The sequence below is a fragment of the Selaginella moellendorffii genome, unplaced genomic scaffold (genome assembly GCF_000143415.4).
Source record: "Selaginella moellendorffii unplaced genomic scaffold, v1.0 SELMOscaffold_43, whole genome shotgun sequence".
NCBI classification, from domain to species: domain Eukaryota; kingdom Viridiplantae; phylum Streptophyta; class Lycopodiopsida; order Selaginellales; family Selaginellaceae; genus Selaginella; species Selaginella moellendorffii.
The window spans coordinates 697,176-709,270 of NW_003314304.1; the positions used below are offsets into that span (position 1 = coordinate 697,176).

At 48.3% G+C, this 12,095-nt stretch overlaps 3 protein-coding genes and 2 pseudogenes across 3 annotated transcripts; 3 read left to right on the forward strand and 2 right to left on the reverse strand.

The window, feature by feature from the left end:
- Positions 1–489: 489 nt before the first annotated feature.
- On the reverse strand, positions 490–4,126 carry LOC9649647 (probable leucine-rich repeat receptor-like protein kinase At5g63930). Its single transcript, XM_002980052.2, has 2 exons — positions 945–4,126; positions 490–883 (listed from the first exon to the last, which is right to left on the reverse strand). The coding sequence occupies exons 1-2, from the start codon at positions 3,931–3,933 to the stop codon at positions 555–557; spliced, it is 3,318 nt and encodes a 1,105-aa protein (XP_002980098.2). The 5' UTR covers positions 3,934–4,126; the 3' UTR covers positions 490–554.
- A 127-nt stretch (positions 4,127–4,253) lies between these two features.
- LOC9647092 (pentatricopeptide repeat-containing protein At4g02750) lies at positions 4,254–6,044 on the forward strand. Its single transcript, XM_002979911.2, has one exon. It carries the CDS (start codon positions 4,254–4,256, stop codon positions 6,042–6,044), a length of 1,791 nt encoding a protein of 596 aa, XP_002979957.2.
- Positions 6,045–6,067: 23 nt separating this feature from the next.
- LOC112349856 lies at positions 6,068–6,910 on the reverse strand. Its single transcript, XM_024684999.1, has 3 exons — positions 6,810–6,910; positions 6,690–6,760; positions 6,068–6,632 (listed from the first exon to the last, which is right to left on the reverse strand). The coding sequence occupies exons 1-3, from the start codon at positions 6,834–6,836 to the stop codon at positions 6,167–6,169; spliced, it is 564 nt and encodes a 187-aa protein (XP_024540767.1). The 5' UTR covers positions 6,837–6,910; the 3' UTR covers positions 6,068–6,166.
- A 4-nt stretch (positions 6,911–6,914) lies between these two features.
- Positions 6,915–8,349, forward strand: LOC112349831 (annotated as a pseudogene).
- Positions 8,350–8,396: 47 nt separating this feature from the next.
- Positions 8,397–9,497, forward strand: LOC112349832 (annotated as a pseudogene).
- Positions 9,498–12,095: the final 2,598 nt, after the last annotated feature.

Below are 12,095 nucleotides of genomic sequence, written 5' to 3' on the forward strand. Positions count from 1 at the left end.
AGTTTGAGGCGACTAGACAAGGTCATAGCCAGATGCTTCTGGAAAGAGCCAATTGGTATTATAACATATATTTTATGGTTTCCTTCCATTGGATCACTTTTCTGTCTCGATAGATTCTACGCGTGCTGAGTCCTTTCAACTTTCACATATCATTTCCTGAGATCATCGGCAGGTACGAAATTATCCGAACAGTAGAAGCGGAGATCAAGGTTTTGATTGTTGGACAATGCAGGAAGGGAAAAGTGTGAAACGAGGAAGTGTCTTTACGACCTTAACACGGAATCGTGACGCAAGTGAAAAGCTTTACAGCAGTCAAGCACTGCTCAAACAAGTTGAGCTTTAAGGTCTCGTCTTAATCTAGGACACGTTTCTTCATTTTCAACTTTTCTTTTTCTCACAGGTCAAGAACTGAAGCTGCCACCTCCGAAATTCTGTTAGATCAGAATCAAAGTAGCTGACCAGAACGACAATGATGTTCTTCACGTAAGCGTCAGCGTTGTTATGTTAGAACTCTTTTCTGATTTTAATCTCTGGACATAGGCAAAATCGATGCTTCACTGCATGCTTTGGAGCATCTGTACAACCTCTCTCATACTTGGCCGTTCCTTCGGATCCAACGTAGTGCACAGCAGGCCGAGCTTGACGAACTGCATCATCACTTCTACCGACGCTCCGGTCTCCAGCAAGACGTTATCCACAAACTCCTCTATTCGAAGCGTCTCGCTCGACAGCAAAACTTGAGCCCTCACCCACGACACCAGGTCCATTCCCTCGGCTGGAAAGTTCCGGTCGAATGGAGACTTCCTTGTTGCCAGCTCGAGCAGCACAACGCCGAAGCCGTAAACGTCGACCTTGTCGCTCAGTCTCATCGTGTAGCCATACTCTGGAGCAACGTACAATCAAGGTTAGTATCTGGATACGAGGAACAGGAGGTGAAAGCTTACCTGGAGCCATGTATCCCAGAGTTCCAACGATCGCAGATGCAGTCTGAGGATCACGCTCATACGTGAGCTTGGCGATCCCAAAGTCCGTCAACTTGGCTTCCATATCGGCATCCAGGAGTATATTACTGGCCTTGACGTCGCGATGGATTACCGAGGGGACACAGTCGTGGTGCAAATAAGCCAGTCCGTGAGCAGCTCCCAGCGCGATCTTCCACCTCGTCGGCCAGTCAAGTTGATCGCCATTCTTGTGCAATGCAGTGTCGAGGCTCCCGTTCGGCATAAACTCGTAGACGATCATGTTGGAGTCGGGCTGCGAGCGCCTGTAAGCGACGAGCTTCACCACATGCCTATGCCGGAAGCTGCCCGCCGTCACGATCTCTCGCTCGAAGCTCTGGTTGGTATCGTCGTCTTGGCTCCGGTACGTGAGCTTCTTCACTGCAAAGACATGGCCGGAGGAAGTTGTGACGCAGTAGACGACGCCGTGAGCACCACGGCCGATGATATTGTCGTCCGAGACTCCAGCGATCGCCTGGGCTATATCTCGCAGTGAGACTGCACGCCGGGAGGAGACGAAGAGCTTGATGGAGTCGAGCCTCTGCTGTTCGCGGTGGAGGCTGTACTTCTCCGAGGTTTTCTTCACCGAGATCCAGATGACCAACACGAGAAGGACGAAGAAACTCAAGGCCGACGCGAAGGCGATGCCGATTATAGCTCCCGAGCTGAGACCACGCTTCGTGCTTCTGGGTTGAACGCTGGTCGTCGAGTTACAGCTGCTCGCGACGCACAGGCCGGGATTTCCAAGGAAGGAGCTCGCTGGGAATTGCTGCCACTGGAGCTGGCCGCTGGGCAGCTTCCCCGAGAGCTGGTTATAGGAAAGGTTGACGGAAATCAGCGAAACCATGTTGCTGAGAAGCTGTGGAAGGCTTCCTTCGAGGGAGTTGTGCGAGAGATCCAAGCTCTGGAGCATGTCGAGGCTGGACAGAGCTTGAGGGATTGGACCAGTGAGCGAGTTCCAGCTGAGGTTTAAGGCGATGCTGAGCTGCGAGAGCTGTCCCAGAGCCGGCGGGATCGCTCCTCGCAGCTTGTTCTCTGCGAGGTTGAACTCCATCAGACCACCCAAGCTCGATATCTCGTCCGGGATCACTCCGGTCAGCTCGTTTCTCTGGAGCCGAAGATAGTTCAGCGACGACGATGAGGTGGCCGCCATCGAGAGCTCGCCATGGATGGAGTTGCTGCTCAGATCGAGCGTCGTCAAGCTGCTCGAGTTCCAGAAGGTGGCGGGGATGGTGCCATTCAGGAAGTTGGAAGAAACGTCGAGGTACCCGAGCTTGGTCAGTCGGCCAAGTTCGTCAGGGAGAGGTCCTGAGAGGCGGTTTCTCTGGAGCTCGATCCGGCTCAAGTTGGCGCACGACCCCAGCTCAGGAGGAACCGGTCCGCGCAGATCATTCCCGGCCAAGTCAAGGAAGTAGAGCGCACTGTTCTTGGCGAAATCGACAGGAATGCTACCGTCAAACAAGTTGTTGCTCAGCCTCAAACGTTGAATCCTCGAGCAGTGCCTCGCGACCTCGTCCAAGGTTCCATTCAGCTGGTTCGCGAGGGCGTTGAATAGACGGAGTTGTCCGGAGCTGCACAGGCTTTTGGCCGGGATCTTCCCGGTGAGGAGATTGTTGCTGAGCTCCACCTCGGTCAAGTTGTTCGTGGCTCCAAGCGATGGTGGTATCTCGCCATGCAAGCGATTGGCATCGAGATAGAGTACCTGGAGGTGGCGGAGCTCGCAAAGCTGTCGAGGGATCCTACCAGTGAGCTGATTGTCCGCGAGCCGGAGCTCCAGCAAGCTCGTGGAGTTTCCAAGCTCGGGTGGTATCTCTCCGGTGAGAGTGTTGCTCTCCATCCTGAGTGTTTGGAGCTTGCTCAATCGGCCAAACTCCCGCGGGATGCTTCCATTGAGCCTGTTGCTCGAGACAGAGAGATAGGCCAAGCTCGGACATCCTGCCGCGATCTCCGGTGGAAACTCTCCCGTGAGCTGGTTGTAGGAGAGATCCATGATGGTGACGAGCTCGAGAGCTCCCAGGCTGGACGGGATTCTTCCGGAGAGATGGTTGTAGAAGAGATAGAGGCTCGTGAGGCTCGAGCAGCCGCCAAGCTCCGGTGGGATTGGACCCGAGAAGGAGTTCCGCGACAGATCGATGCGCTCGAGAGCCTTGCAGCGGCCGAGCGATGGAGGGATCTCGCCGGAGAGGTTGTTCTGCGAGAGGCCGAGCTGCTGGAGCTGCGTGAGCGACGAGAAGCCATCGCGCGGGAGCGTGCCGTGGAAGAGATTGGTGGAGAGATGGAGGGACGTGAGGTTGGCGGAGGTGAAGATCACCGGCGGGATCTCCCCCGAGAGGGAGTTTTCGTAGAGCCAGAGGTCGGAGAGATCGGGCAGGACGCGAGTGAAAACCGAGGCTAGATCGCCCGAGAGGTTGTTGGTGTTGGCGTAGAAGCTCTGGATTCTCGTGAGCCGCGTGAAAACCTGTGGAGGGATGCTACCCGAGAAGGAGTTGGTGCCAAGATCGAGGTATCTCATCCTGGAGCAATTGCCCAGCTCTGGAGGGATCTCTCCCGAGAGATCGTTGAGCGAGAGATCGAGATAGACGAGCTGGGCGAGAGAGCCCACCGCGGGGGAGAGCGTTCCCGAGAGACCCATCTGCTGGAGCTGGATGGATTTGACGCGGAGGGATCGTGTGTGGCATTTGATCCCTGTCCAGGCGCAGGGGCAGGCATCGGATGCGTTCCAGGTGCTGAGCGATCGAGATGGGTCGTGGAGAGAGCTCTTGATGGCGATCAAAGAGGCGACCTCGTTGCGAAGCTCCTCGCTTGGTGGGCAGGACAGGGAGGAGGTAGCGAAGAGGAGGAGGAGGAAGAGGGCGCTGGGGATTGGAGCTGGATGGTGAGACGCCATACCTGGACGAGCATTGGAGAGCCTCCAAATCGCGCATTGGAAGGGCATTGATGGGTTTTATAAGAGCCGACAACGCGTCGACCGACACTCGCGTGTGAAACGAGACTCTTGTTTGGAATCTCGCTCGCAACCGGCCAATCCGAAAAGCGATAAAAAAGGCACGCACTCGTGTGTGAGAACATTCCAAGAAATGATCATTGGTAGCCACAAAGGTGGTTCTTTCTTCCATTTGGGTTGACTCTCCATCCAAAAGTCAACCCAAATGCCTCAAGAGGGCAATTGCGTTCTTTTGTAGCATATACCCAATATGCCATGCCATTCTAAACCATGCTCAATTCACGAGCTTGAGATCTCTGTGATCTCATGAAATGGAAAACATAGTGGCCAGCATCCGATCGTGCACAGCGTCGAGGGATCTGGAGCAGGCCCGGAGCATCCACGCCCGGGTTCTGGAGAGCGAGCATCGAGACAACACCCTTCTCGCCAACTTGCTCATGAAAATGTATGGCAGGTGCGGATGCCCAGGCGAGGCACGCAAGATTTTCGACGCCACGCTCCATCCCAACGCCTACTCGTGGAGCATTCTCATTGCTGCGTATGCTTTCAACGGCCAGCTTGATCTCGCTCGCCAAGTTCTGGAATCAATGCGAGAGCCCGACGTCGTCTCGTGGACAGCGCTTCTCACAGGCTATGCCCAGAACGGGGATCTGGACTCCGCGCAAACAATCTTTAATTCCATGCCTGTGAGAAACGTTGTTTCCTGGACGGCCATGATCACTGGCTATGCCCAGCTGGGCCAGTTTCTAAAAGCCGAGCTCTTGTTCAAGGCCATGCCAGAGAGGAACATAGTGTCTTGGACGGCTATGGTTTCTGCATATGCCCAGAACAGGCATTTGCAAGAAGCTCGCGCCTTGTTCGATTCCATGCCCGAGAAGAACGTCGTCACGTACAACGCGATGATCCAAGCGTACGCCGATTCCCGAGAGATCGACGAGGCGAGAGCTTTGTTCGATCGAATGCCCTCGAGGAACGTTGCGTCGTGGAATGTGATGCTCAAGACTTATGCCGAGGCTGGGCTTGTGGACAAGACGGAGAACTTGTTCCTGGACATGCCCGAGAAGGACACCGTCTCGTGGAACATCGTGATCCAATCCTACTTCTCCAGCACCAAGATCGAAAAGGCGAGGCAGGCCTTCGCAGAGATGCCTCGCCCGGACGTGGTGACTTCCAACATCATGATCGCGGGCTTCGTCCAGAACGGGCATCTGGACGACGCGAGGAAGATCTTCGACGAGAGGAGCTCGCAGCTCGACATCGTCTCCTGGAACACGATCATCTCGGCGTACGCGCAGAGGGGAGACTTCGCAGTGGCGCAGGAGCTCTTCGATTCCATGACGCACCGAACGAAGATCACTTGGAACGCTCTCTTCTCGGCATACGCCCAGCACCGCCGTCTGGAGGAGGCCAAGCTTCTCTTCGATCGAATGCCGCACGAGAGAAGCACGGAGATTTGGAACGCGCTGGCGGCGGCCTACGTCCACGACTCGCGATTCAACGAGGCCAAGCGATTGTTTGACGAGATGCCCGAGAGAGATGTCTTCTCCTGGACGGGGATGGTGGCGGCCTACACCACGAGCGGTAACTTGGATCTTGCCAGGAGGATGTTCGACAGCATGCCCGACAAAGATCTTGTCGCCTGGAACTCGATGATTGCAGCGCACTGTCGTGTCGGGAATGTGGACGACGTGCTGCGCCTCTACACCGGTCTGCTGCTGGCCGGCACTGTCCCCGACGAGGTGACATTCACGACCGTGCTGGGAGCTTCCAGTCACGCGGGGCTCCTGCGCGAGGGACTGGCTTACTTCGTCTCGATGACGCTCGATCACCGGATCATGCCTTTGCAGCGCCACTACCGCTGCGTGATCGATCTTCTCGGGAGGTCCGGGCTGCTGCTGGATGCCGAGCAACTGCTCAAAGGCCTGCCTTACAACTTCGCGGCGGATGACATCGCTGGAGCGGCGTTCCTGGGAGCTTGCAAGACGCACAGAGACGTCGATCGTGGAGCTCAAGTTGCGAGAGAAGTGATAGATATGGATGCCAAGGATGACACTCCATATGTGCTTCTCTCCAGCATCTACTCCGGACGAAGAGCTGTGTAGGAAGATAGTCAGTGGATTGAACATCGATCAATCGGAAAAAGCTTGTACCGGGATGACAACAAAAGCCTGTAAATGTGAGAAAGAAATAGACATCGATACGTGTGTCACGCTACCTAGCGTCGTCATGACTCGGACGTTGTCGTAACTGGCCCATTCCTCTCCTCCGGAGAGATATCCATTTCGAACACCAAAACTTCATCCGAGACGGGCCGAAGATCCTGTGTTCCATCGTCAAACTGACTACTCTCGCCGTTTTCCTTGCGTTCGAGACTGTCCAAGTCTACCGCTTCGAGGTCTGATGTAATGCCGACCAGGGTCTGTCTGTCTTCTTCGTCCTCCTCCCTGTCTCGCTTGGGCCGTGGACCTTCGCGTTTCAGATGCTGGACTTGGTTGGAAGATGTAGCCGTGTCAACCAGGTCCTCGTCCTCACCAAGAACTACTTCGCCATCGCTGCCGCTGCTGCTACTGCTGCTGCCGCTATCTGCTAAGGAAAAATGTATGTTTTGTCCATCTTCAGTCACGTGTGGATTCGTTTCAAGATCGTCTTGAAACGGAAACCATGGTGAGTCCGACCCAAAGAGGCGAGCACTGTAAGCAGTACATGTCAACTCAATGGCTACCAAAAACTAAGCTCGTTTTACTAACCTCTCCTGCTCGTCGCAAAGGCGAGCAGACTTGATAATCACCTCGGAAGAGTCCTCTTCAAAGAAGGCATCCTGCAAAAGAAAAGTGTAAGTGCAGAGGAAGAACAATGACTAGAAATACCTCTTCCGTGTCGTCGTTATCAAACATGTTGTATCTGAAAACTTTTCTAGTCAAGTTACCAGCCAGCGCAGATATACCATAATCACGATCACAAAGGTCATCTTCATCTGCTCAACTTTCATTCTGGTTCATTCGTCACTGGCAATGCTGACGATTGGTAACGTTTGACTCTCTCACAGCTTCCTTCAGACTCACTTCTTTTCCGTCGTTATTATTTCAGCAATGTGTGGAAACGAACATCAAAGACTCATGTATCTCCCTCAGCTTGCCCGACTAGACACCATTGCTTGCTGGGTATCGTAATGTTTTTTTCTTCTTCTGCTTAAGTTCCGAATGCTCAACGGTGACTTTCGTTGTGCCGCAGGCACTTACCGAGCCTGATTATGGAAGTGATGCAAGTTCTTTAAGTACGACTTCAACGAAGGTGTGCCTCTTATCAGATCAGACTGATTGTTTTTTTTTTTTAATCCGTACTTTCTGACAGGTGAAAGGAGGATGGATTCTGGATGGTCAAAAGAGATGGATTGGGAACAGTACATTTGCAGATGTTGCAGTTATCTTTGCAAGAAATACTGAGACTAACCAGATAAACGGGTACGTTTCTGTGTTTCGGTTTCCTAAACTCAAGATACTAAGCATTACAGGTTCATTGTGAAGAAAGGAACTCCAGGATACAGTGCAACCAAGATTGAGAACAAATCTCGTTGAGGATTGTCCAAAACGGGGACATCATTCTTAAGAACTGTTTTATCCCTGATGATGATCGTTTGCCTTGAATAAACTCGTTTGCGGACACAAGCAAGGTACTACTACTTCAATCTCCGATGTTTTATCTGCTGAGCGTTTTCAATCTGGTCAGGTGCTTGCGATTTCTAGAATTATAGTTGCATGGCAACCGATCGGCATTTCTATGGGTGTCTACGGCATGTGTCACAGGTACTTGAATTCTTCTGCGAAACTAATCTTTTCTTTTTTTTCTTTCCTCAAAAGGTATTTGCTAGAACGGAAACAATTCGGAGCTCCATTCGCTTCACTGCAAATCAATCAGGAAAAGCTCGTTCATATGCTTGGAAATATTCAAGCGATGACATTACTCGGATGGCGCTTGTGCAAGCTTTACGAGAGCGGTAAGATGACTCCCGGCCAAGCTAGTCTCGCCAAGGTAAACGTTTATTTCATATCGTTTCTTCAAGTTTGCTAAGCTCAGTGTCGTTCTTGTAGTCTTGGAACACTAAGAAGGCCAGAGAGACTGTAGCTCTGGTTCGAGAACTTCTTGGAGGGAACGGAATCCTGGTGGATTTCCTCGTTGCAAAGGTATTTGACTTGTTCTCGATTCTTTCTAGGATCTCATCACGAGTTTTTCTTGTTCAGGCTTTTTGTGACTTGGAACCGATATACACTTCTGGTCGTGAGGTCACAGGCATTGCAAGCATCAAACCTCGGCGATAAGTAAGCTCATTAGCAGCGATGTGATCACTGTTTTGGTCACTGCTGTTTTGTTTTAGAAGCATCTTCGTCAAGAATGGATGGATTCAAAAATAGCTGCGCATTTCTTAAGTCGCAGCTCTTCACATTTTTTGTAGGACGATGGTGGGCTGCTTCGGGATCAGCTTGATCAAGCTCTACGTCAAGCATGTGGAGAAGCTTTACGAGCGTCTGGGATTGAAATCCAAGCAGATTGAGCTTGACAACGGGACAACAATTCACTGCTGGGTGTCTGAGGAGAGCAAGCACCAAGGAAAGCCGCGCTTGATCCTCATCCATGGCTTTGGAGGAAAAGGATGCGTAGGCTGGGAGAATCAGATCGCAGATTTCACAAAGCACTTCAACCCGGACTTCATCTTCTTCGGCAAGTCAACCACAAGCAGCAGGCAGAGATCTGAAGTTTTTCAAGCAGAGTGCCTCATCAAGCTCCTGCGGCAGGAAGAGGTTGAGAAGGTGATGATTGCAGGCACAAGCTATGGAGGATTTGTGGCCTTTCGGATGGCTGCTTTGGATCCGCAGATGGTAACCAAAGTGGTGATTGCGAGCTCCGGAGTTCCGTCAAGCAACGACTGGATTCTGAACGAGTTCAATGCGACGCACATCCATCAAGTTCTGATCCCGGATTCCGTTGCTGCAAAGAAGAAAGTTTTGGATCTGTGTGTGTACAAGAAGGCTGCGATCCTGCCGAATTGCCTTCTGGAAGACTTGATGAACCTAAGTGGCATCGTCGTATTGACGACTTACAACTTTTTTTTTTTTGGAGTTCGGACAAAACAGAGATCAGAAGATTGAGACGGACTTTTGATCGGGTCGAAGAATGCAACGCCGCTTCCAACGTTGAATCAGGTACGTTTTTTTGGAAAAATGTTTATGCCGGTTGTGATGATTTTGGTTGTTGGATTGGCAGAAAGTGCTGATAGTTTGGGGATCTCACGATCGAGTGTTCAAATTGGATCTGGCTCATGAGCTGCAAAGGTAAAAAATCAAACTATCAACATCCAGTTCTTTTTCCTCTTGAGTTTGAATTGGACGAAGAATCAACATCCAGTTTAATTTGACGGAAGAAGAATTGTTTTTGGCAGGCACTTGGGTGAAACGTCTAAGTTGGTGGTGATTCAAAACGCAGGACATGTCCCACAAATGGAAAAGGCCAAGGAATACAACACCATCATCCTCAACTTTCTTTCCGAAGTCAATCCTTGATTTATTTTTCATTTGATCAATGTTGGAAAATATCAGCCCACATCCAAAAAAATTGCTTAAAAACAAAAGTAAGAAACACAACATAAATAAATATAGGTTTGGAATCCAAAAACTTAAATATGAATCGATCCTTGTTCAGAATCACCATATGTGCTGATGAAGATGGTGGTGATGGTATTAAAAACTTGTGATTGGAGGTGGTGCCTCTTCTGTTAACGTTTAAAATTGGCGGTCTGGAGCCTCCTAAACACATGCTGTGTCAGTAATTATGATTTTTGACCACATCAGCTGCCGAACCTCCACCTCAGCAATTGACAAGTTTAAATATTACCCTTTAAAAACTGCCACAATTCAGATGATCATAGCTCAAAAAGTGAAAAACCCTTACAAATCCCTCCATGTAATAAGGCCGTAACCATAGTAGTTAAATCTCATTGATTGGTTGAATAAACAAAACCAATCAAGCCTACCGGATCAATGCATCCTATAATCACAGTAGGATACAACTCTCCAGACCACGCAACCATCACCACATGCATTGGAATCAACTGCACAATGCATCAATTTACAGAAATTCACAAAACTAACCTCATGAATAGTAGTCTTCAGGATGTGTAGTCAGATCCCATTGAATTTTTTACAGCGTAATCCATAAATCAAGGAAAAACTAAGCTTTTGATCTCCACCCTGTATTAACGAACAATGAAATAAAGCTCTTTGAAACACGCCAAAAGCCAGCTCATCAATTCTATTCTTCTAGTTGTCCAATGAACCTGAAGCATATCATCAACAACCTTAAGGACAAATGCAATTATAAAAAATAATTTTAAACAGCAAAAAAAAAGAAAAAGAAATCAATAAAAACATGAGGCCTCCTGAATTTGAATTTCCAGCTCAATCAATAAGTGAAAATAAAGTACATCAAACACAATCCCAAACTTGATTACCTTCATGCTAAAAAAAATATCAAATATAATGCTTGAATTTTGTATGAAGTATATAAAATATATGCATCAGCACAAAACTAATTTAACACTGTAGTCAAAAGCAATAATAATATACTCATTGCCAGCAATCGACCGTGGAAAAGGTCCCATAAGATCAAATGCCACCAACTTAAACAAACGGGAAATTACAATTGACTCCAACCATCCTTTTGCAGCACGAAGGGGAGTAATGCGAGCTTAGCACCAAACGCAACTACACACATACCAAATAATATCATATCACATCTCCAGCCAATAAAAAGACCTAAAATAGAATAAAAAAAGAAGTTTATATAAAATATTATATCTTTAATCTACCTCAAGCATTCAAAGCAACTGACAAAGAGCCAAGAAACTGACTAAGGTCGGCAGTGGCACCACCCTTAAACTCATTGGCATGGGTTTTATCCTCCCCATGGCTGCTAACAGATGGTGGGTTAAAATTAACAAACCCATTGCTTAGTAGCCATCAGATGACTGACAAGAGGGTTGATCCTACATTTATAATCTGAAAATAGAAAACAATTAACCACATAAATAGAATAGAGACTTTTAAGTATATTAGTATGTTGCATTATTTCTTAGTTATATATAAATTAATTTACATAAAAATATAAAATATGGCATTTGCATATTATAATATTTTTGAATGTAGAAATTAGTAATTTCTTAACATCCAAGTTTATCCTAAATTGGAAAGCCAAGCTTTTGGTTAACTTAGATTTCATCATTGGGCAGAAAAACTTTTATCTTTTATGCTTTTACATTCTATCTAATCCATGCCACATCCACTTCAACCCTGCTGTGACAAGCTTGTTTAGGGTAACTCACATCTTTCTTGAGTCATTGTCAACTATTGATTGACATGTCCTTTTTAGGAAACCGCAGAGATTTCAGAGGAATGAAGATGAATGAATCATTTATCATTTTAAAGCACAAGCTGTTGGATTTCTTGGGCAATTTGTCCTATGTGATTCATTTATCATTTTAAAGCACAAGCTCCTGGATTTCTTGGGCGACTTGTCACTATGCTCTCAATCAGGAAATTCCAGTATTCTGCACATTTAATACAATAAAAAGTTTTGCAAGATGTGTTTAATCTAAACTTGATGACCATTTGCAGATTGTTTGATTTATCACTGCTCTGGAATGGCTGGTGTTATCTGAAGCCTGTTGCTGTTGACATGGCTCTGCTTCCAGCTACTCAAATGTTGGAATTTGTCACCCAACTCAGTCGATGCCAACAGCCTTCAGTGATCAGGTTTTGGAACTTAATGGCATAAAGGCACAAGAGCTGGATAAAGTGATTATACAGAAGTTTATTGAAGCATTTGACAGACAAATGGTGGTGGAATCACAAGTTTCAGCTTTGAATTGCCTACAGACCTGTTCATTCTGCAGTAGTTCAGTGGCCACATTTTTTTATCTGCGGGTATGCATCAGTGCCGAGCAATATTCTCCATGAACCTTAGCCCCAATCCATTGGCCATTTTTCAGATTGACAACGGCAAGTAATTCCCCGTGACCTGTTTGTTTTGTCAAAATTTCATGTTTTGATTGTTTGTCAGACATATGTACAGACATTTGTCATTTGCCTTAAACAAACAAAAGA

Excerpts from the sequence above, each read along its gene's own strand:
- LOC9647092 (XM_002979911.2), top strand. The coding sequence starts at position 4,254 with ATGGAAAACATAGTGGCCAGCATCCGATCGTGCACAGCGTCGAGGGAT.
- LOC112349856 (XM_024684999.1), bottom strand. The coding sequence starts at position 6,836 with ATGTTTGATAACGACGACACGGAAGAG. Across the intron at positions 6,761-6,809 it reads ATAACGACGACACGGAAGAG|GATGCCTTCTTTGAAGAGGA; the intron begins GTATTTCTAGTC and ends TTTCTTTTGCAG. Across the intron at positions 6,633-6,689 it reads CTTTGCGACGAGCAGGAGAG|TGCTCGCCTCTTTGGGTCGG; the intron begins GTTAGTAAAACG and ends TACTGCTTACAG.
- LOC9649647 (XM_002980052.2), bottom strand. The coding sequence starts at position 3,933 with ATGCCCTTCCAATGCGCGATTTGGAGGCTCTCCAATGCTCGTCCAGGT. Across the intron at positions 884-944 it reads TCTGGGATACATGGCTCCAG|AGTATGGCTACACGATGAGA; the intron begins GTAAGCTTTCAC and ends ACGTTGCTCCAG.